At 40.8% G+C, this 8,202-nt stretch overlaps 1 protein-coding gene across 2 annotated transcripts in view; it reads right to left on the bottom strand.

The window, feature by feature from the left end:
• Positions 1 to 8,202, bottom strand: part of LOC133622494 (receptor tyrosine-protein kinase erbB-4-like) — a 789,611-nt gene that overhangs the window by 27,464 nt on the left and 753,945 nt on the right. For both annotated transcript variants that reach the window (XM_061985295.1, XM_061985296.1), the window contains exons 22-23: positions 6,461 to 6,536; positions 6,186 to 6,332 (exon numbers count right to left, since the gene is read on the bottom strand). In XM_061985295.1, coding sequence (XP_061841279.1) covers positions 6,186 to 6,332; positions 6,461 to 6,536 — 223 coding nt within the window. The remainder of the gene's footprint in view (positions 1 to 6,185; positions 6,333 to 6,460; positions 6,537 to 8,202) is intronic.

The following is an 8,202-nucleotide window of genomic DNA, read 5'->3' as shown; positions in this document are numbered from 1 at the left end:
TAGTGATACTAATACTCTCACTATTATGTTGGATCCACTATGGACTGGACTTTCACAATATTATGTTAGATCCACTATGGACTGGACTCTCACACTATTATGTTAGATCCACTATAGACTGGACTCTCACACTATTATGTTAGATCCACTATGGACTGGACTCTCACTATTATGTTAGATTCACTATGGACTGGACTCTCACTATTATGTTAGATCCACTATGGACTGGACTCTCACTATTATGTTAGATCCACTATGGACTGGACTCTCACACTATTATGTTAGATCCACTATGGACTGGACTCTCACACTATTATGTTAGATCCACTATGGACTGGACTCTCACACTATTATGTTAGATTCACTATGGACTGGACTCTCACTAGTATGTTAGATACACTATGGACTGGACTCTCACTATTATGTTAGATCCACTATGGACTGGACTCTCACTATTATGTTAGATCCACTATGGACTGGACTCTCACTATTATGTTAGATCCACTATGGACTGGACTTTCACAACATTATGTTAGATCCACTATGGTCTGGACTCTCACACTATTATGTTAGATCCACTATGAACTGGACTCTCACACTATTATGTTAGATCCACTATGGACTGGACTTTCACAATATTATGTTAGATCCACTATGGACTGGACTCTCACACTATTATGTTAGATCCACTATAGACTGGACTCTCACACTATTATGTTAGATCCACTATGGACTGGACTCTCACTATTATGTTAGATCCACTATGGACTGGACTTTCACAACATTATGTTAGATCCACTATGGACTGGACTCTCACACTATTATGTTAGATCCACTATAGACTGGACTCTCACACTATTATGTTAGATCCACTATGGACTGGACTGTCACACTATTATGTTAGATTCACTATGGACTGGACTCTCACTATTATGTTAGATTCACTATGGACTGGACTCTCACTAGTATGTTAGATCCACTATGGACTGGACTCTCACTATTATGTTAGATTCACTATGGACTGGACTCTCACTATTATGTTAGATCCACTATGGACTGGACTCTCACTATTATGTTAGATCCACTATGGACTGGACTTTCACAATATTATGTTAGATTCACTATGGACTGGACTCTCACTAGTATGTTAGATCCACTATGGACTGGACTTTCACAATATTATGTTAGATCCACTATGGACTGGACTCTCACACTATTATGTTAGATCCACTATAGACTGGACTCTCACACTATTATGTTAGATCCACTATGGACTGGACTCTCACTATTATGTTAGATCCACTATGGACTGGACTCTCACTATTATGTTAGATCCACTATGGACTGGACTCTCACTATTATGTTAGATCCACTATGGACTGGACTTTCACAATATTATGTTAGATTCACTATGGACTGGACTCTCACTAGTATGTTAGATCCACTATGGACTGGACTTTCACAATATTATGTTAGATCCACTATGGACTGGACTCTCACACTATTATGTTAGATCCACTATAGACTGGACTCTCACACTATTATGTTAGATCCACTATGGACTGGACTCTCACTATTATGTTAGATCCACTATGGACTGGACTTTCACAACATTATGTTAGATCCACTATGGACTGGACTCTCACACTATTATGTTAGATCCACTATAGACTGGACTCTCACACTATTATGTTAGATTCACTATGGACTGGACTCTCACTATTATGTTAGATTCACTATGGACTGGACTCTCACTAGTATGTTAGATCCACTATGGACTGGACTCTCACTATTATGTTAGATCCACTATGGACTGGACTCTCACTATTATGTTAGATCCACTATGGACTGGACTTTCACAATATTATGTTAGATCCACTATGGACTGGACTCTCACACTATTATGTTAGATCCACTATAGACTGGACTCTCACACTATTATGTTAGATCCACTATGGACTGGACTCTCACACTATTATGTTAGATTTACTATGGACTGGACTCTCACTATTATGTTAGATTCACTATGGACTGGACTCTCATACTATTATGTTAGATTCACTATGGACTGGACTCTCACTATTATGTTAGATTCACTATGGACTGGACTCTCACTATTATGTTAGATCCACTATGGACTGGACTCTCACGATTATGTTAGATCCACTATGGACTGGACTCTCACACTATTATGTTAGATCCACTATGGACTGGACTCTCACACTATTATGTTAGATCCACTATGGACTGGACTCTCATACTATTATGTTAGATTCACTATGGACTGGACTCTCACTATTATGTTAGATTCACTATGGACTGGACTCTCACTATTATGTTAGATCCACTATGGACTGGACTCTCACTATTATGTTAGATCCAGTATGGACTGGACTTTCACAATATTATGTTAGATTCACTATGGACTGGACTCTCACTAGTATGTTAGATCCACTATGGACTGGACTCTCACTATTATGTTAGATCCACTATGGACTGGACTCTCACACTATTATGTTAGATCCACTATGGACTGGACTCTCACACTATTATGTTAGATCCACTATGGACTGGACTCTCACTATTATGTTAGATCCACTATGGACTGGACTCTCACTATTATGTTAGATCCACTATGGACTGGACTCTCACACTATTATGTTAGATCCACTATGGACTGGACTCTCACACTATTATGTTAGATCCACTATGGACTGGACTCTCACTATTATGTTAGATCCACTATGGACTGGACTCTCACACTATTATGTTAGATCCACTATGGACTGGACTCTCACACTATTATGTTAGATTCACTATGGACTGGACTTTCCCAATATTATGTTAGATCCACTATGGACTGGACTCTCACACTATTATGTTAGATCCACTATAGACTGGACTCTCACACTATTATGTTAGATCCACTATGGACTGGACTCTCACTATTATGTTAGATCCAGTATGGACTGGACTTTCACAATATTATGTTAGATTCACTATGGACTGGACTCTCACACTATTATGTTAGATCCACTATGGACTGGACTCTCACACTATTATGTTAGATCCACTATGGACTGGACTCTCACTATTATGTTAGATCCACTATGGACTGGACTCTCACTATTATGTTAGATCCACTATGGACTGGACTTTCACAATATTATGTTAGATTCACTATGGACTGGACTCTCACTAGTATGTTAGATCCACTATGGACTGGACTCTCACTATTATGTTAGATCCACTATGGACTGGACTCTCACTATTATGTTAGATCCACTATGGACTGGACTCTCACACTATTATGTTAGATCCACTATGGACTGGACTCTCACACTATTATGTTAGATTCACTATGGACTGGACTCTCACTATTATGTTAGATTCACTATGGACTGGACTCTCACTATTATGTTGGATTCACTATGGACTGGACTCTCACTATTATGTTAGATCCACTATGGACTGGACTCTCACTATTATGTTAGATCCACTATGGACTGGACGCTCACTATTATGTTAGATCCACTATGGACTGGACTCTCACTATTATGTTATATCCACTATGAACTGGACTCTCACTATTATGTTAGATCCACTATGGACTGGACTTTCACAATATTATGTTAGATCCACTATGGACTGGACTCTCACACTATTATGTTAGATCCACTATAGACTGGACTCTCACACTATTATGTTAGATCCACTATGGACTGGACCCTCACACTATTATGTTAGATTTACTATGGACTGGACTCTCACTATTATGTTAGATTCACTATGGACTGGACTCTCACTAGTATGTTAGATACACTATGGACTGGACTCTCACTCTTATGTTAGATCCACTATGGACTGGACTCTCACACTATTATGTTAGATCCACTATGGACTGGACTTTCACAATATTATGTTAGATCCACTATGGACTGGACTCTCACACTATTATGTTAGATCCACTATGGACTGGACTCTCACACTATTATGTTAGATCCACTATGGACTGGACTCTCACACTATTATGTTAGATCCACTATGGACTGGACTCTCACTATTATGTTAGATCCACTATGGACTGGACTCTCACACTATTATGTTAGATCCACTATGGACTGGACTCTCACACTATTATGTTAGATTCACTATGGACTGGACTCTCACTATTATGTTAGACTCACTATGGACTGGACTCTCACTATTATGTTGGATTCACTATGGACTGGACTCTCACTATTATGTTAGATCCACTATGGACTGGACTCTCACTATTATGTTAGATCCACTATGGACTGGACGCTCACTATTATGTTAGATCCACTATGGACTGGACTCTCACACTATTATGTTAGATCCACTATGGACTGGACTCTCACACTATTATGTTAGATCCACTATGGACTGGACTCTCACTATTATGTTAGATCCACTATGGACTGGACTCTCACACTATTATGTTAGATCCACTATGGACTGGACTCTCACACTATTATGTTAGATTCACTATGGACTGGACTCTCACTATTATGTTAGATTCACTATGGACTGGACTCTCACTATTATGTTGGATTCACTATGGACTGGACTCTCACTATTATGTTAGATCCACTATGGACTGGACTCTCACTATTATGTTAGATCCACTATGGACTGGACTCTCACACTATTATGTTAGATCCACTATGGACTGGACTCTCACACTATTATGTTAGATTCACTGTGGACTGGACTCTCACACTATTATGTTAGATCCACTATGGACTGGACTCTCACTATTATGTTAGATCCACTATGGACTGGACTCTCACACTATTATGTTAGATCCACTATGGACTGGACTCTCACACTATTATGTTAGATTCACTATGGACTGGACTCTCACTATTATGTTAGATTCACTATGGACTGGACTCTCACTATTATGTTGGATTCACTATGGACTGGACTCTCACTATTATGTTAGATTCACTATGGACTGGACTCTCACTATTATGTTAGATCCACTATGGACTGGACGCTCACTATTATGTTAGATCCACTATGGACTGGACTTTCACAATATTATGTTAGATCCACTATGGACTGAACTCTCACACTATTATGTTAGATCCACTATAGACTGGACTCTCACACTATTATGTTAGATCCACTATAGACTGGACTCTCACACTATTATGTTAGATCCACTATGGACTGGACTCTCACACTATTATGTTAGATCCACTATGGACTGGACTCTCACACTATTATGTTAGATTCACTATGGACTGGACTCTCACTATTATGTTAGATCCACTATGGACTGGACTCTCACTATTATGTTAGATCCACTATGGACTGGACTCTCACTATTATGTTAGATCCACTATGGACTGGACGCTCACTATTATGTTAGATCCACTATGGACTGGACTTTCCCAATATTATGTTAGATCCACTATGGACTGGACTCTCACACTATTATGTTAGATTCACTATGGACTGGACTCCCACTATTATGTTAGATTCACTATGGACTGGACTCTCACACTATTATGTTAGATCCACTATGGACTGGACTCTCACACTATTATGTTAGATTCACTATGGACTGGACTCACACTATTATGTTAGATCCACTATAGACTGGACTCTCACACTATTATGTTAGATCCACTATGGACTGGACTCTCACACTATTATGTTAGATCCACTATGGACTGGACTCTCACTATTATGTTAGATCCACTATGGACTGGACTCTCACACTATTATGTTAGATCCACTATGGACTGGACTCTCACACTATTATGTTAGATTCACTATGGACTGGACTCTCACACTATTATGTTAGATTCACTATGGACTGTACGCTCACAATATTATGTCAGACCCACTCGACGTCCATTGCATCCGGTCTCCCCTAGAGAGGGGGGGGGGGGGGGTCACCCACATATGCGGTCCTCTCCAAGGTTTCTCATAGTCATTCACATCGACGTCCCATTGGGGTTGTGAGTTTTTCCTTGCCCTTATGAGGGCTCTGTACCGCGGATGTCGTTGTGGCTTGTGCAGCCTTTTGAGACACTTGTGATTTAGGGCTATATAAATAACCCAGGTAGAGGTAGAAACAGAGGTAGAGGCAGAGGTAGAGGTAGAAGTAGAAAACAGACCCTAAGCATCTTCAAAAGATAACGTCTTACATTTGACCATGACCATGTAGACATCTATGGTGCAAATGGGCGGCTGAGGTAGGCGCTCGCCTTTCTCCAGGATGTCCGGGATCTCCCGCGTGGAGATGCTGTCGTACGGTTTGCCTCCGAACGTCATCAGCTCCCAGATGGTCACTCCTGAGGGAGGCGAAGGCCAAACAAAGGTCTCAGCAATACAAACGGGGGGGAAATGCAAATTACAAACAAAACAGGATTTCGGGGTTATTTCACAGGTGTGATCACATAAGAATGTATTTGGCACCCACCATAACTCCACACATCGCTCTGATGAGTGAACTTCCTGTAGTGGATGCACTCAAGAGCCATCCATTTAACGGGCATCTGAGGAGGGAAAGACATATTTGAGAGGGGAAAAGAAAATCTTACATTTAATATTTATAAGGTTATTTACACTTGAATTGTAATTGATCGCCTCTCCGTTTGCAACGGCTGCCTGATCCTTTGAGCTGCTCTTTGCGAGTTATTGGCGTATCGACGGCGCTTGGAGGCAGTGCCGCTTTGCTCGATATTACTCAAGTGCGATGAGTGATTGGCTGCGGCCTGACCCGACAATCGTCAATAGTTTGTGCGCTTTTTAAGGCGCTAAATGAGATGGTATCGGTCGTTTTGCCGCGCGTAATCTCAACAGATGGCCCCGTTTACAGCAGCCTGTGTGGGCCAGGATAGGAACACTGCAAAAACTGAAATCTAAGTAAGATTAAATATCTCAAATAAGGGTGATATTTGATTATTTTCTGTCTGATAAGATAATTCTTCTCTCTAAGCAGATTTTATCAAATCAAATCAAATCAACTTTATTTATAAAGCACATTTAAAATTTACCACAGGGGTAGCCAAAGTGCTGTACAATGAACAGGTTAAAAGATAAAACGAGTACCGAGCAAACACAACACAACACAAACACAACACGATAAAAAATAAATAATTAAAATAGAATAAATAAAAACATAAAAACATAAAAACAGGATCACAGCAGGTGTATTATGGGGCGCCATTGCAGGATGGATATCACTCAGTGTTAAAAGCCATGGAATAAAAGTATGTTTTTAAGAGAGATTTAAAAACAGGAAGAGAGGAGGCTTGTCTAACACTCAGGGGTAGGTCGTTCCAGAGCTTGGGAGCAGCAACGGCGAAAGCTCTGTCACCTCTAAGCTTCAGCCTTGTGTCAGGGACCGTCAACAGCAGCTGATCGGCTGATCTTAAGGATCGGGTGGGACAGTAAGGCTGAAGGGGGTCGGAGAGATAGGTTGGCGCGAGGTTGTTTAGACATTTAAAAACAAATAAAAGGAGTTTAAAATGTATTCGGTAACGCACAGGGAGCCAGTGAAGGGACGCTAAAATAGGGGTGATGTGCTCACGTCTGCGGGTCTGTGTTAGCAGACGAGCAGCAGAGTTCTGCACGAGCTGCAGGCGGGCGAGGGAGGCCTGGCTAATGCCAACATACAGGGCATTACAATAATCAAGACGAGTCGAGATAAAAGCGTGGATTAATTTCTCAAGATCATGTCTTGATAGAAGCGGTTTCACTTTCGCTATTTGGCGTAATTGATAAAAGCTTTTTTGAACGACGCTGCTGATTTGTTTTTCGAATTTAAAATCTGAGTCAAACTTTACCCCCAGGTTTGTGACAGAGTCGCTGAGATACGGGGTCAGAGTGCCGAGGTCAACGTTGGGGGAGGGAGAGCGACTTGGACCGAACAACATAACTTCTGTTTTGTCTTCATTTAGGCTCAGGAAGTTAGCTGAAAGCCAGACTTTGATGTCGTGCAGGCAGTCAATAAGACGTTGAACCGTGTTATTTTGTGCCATGGGAAAATAAATCTGGCAATCATCGGCATAAAAATGAAATGCAATACTGTACTTCCTAAAAATAGAACCAAGGGGGAGAAGGTAAAGCGCAAATAAAATTGGGGCAAGGATTGAGCCCTGGGGGACCCCATGTGGTAAAGGAGCTGTGGACGACATAAAACTGTCTACTTTTACACAA

Source organism: Nerophis lumbriciformis, linkage group LG23 (assembly GCF_033978685.3).
Source record: "Nerophis lumbriciformis linkage group LG23, RoL_Nlum_v2.1, whole genome shotgun sequence".
NCBI classification, from domain to species: Eukaryota; Metazoa; Chordata; class Actinopteri; order Syngnathiformes; family Syngnathidae; genus Nerophis; species Nerophis lumbriciformis.
This window is presented reverse-complemented; position numbering and strand designations above follow the sequence as displayed.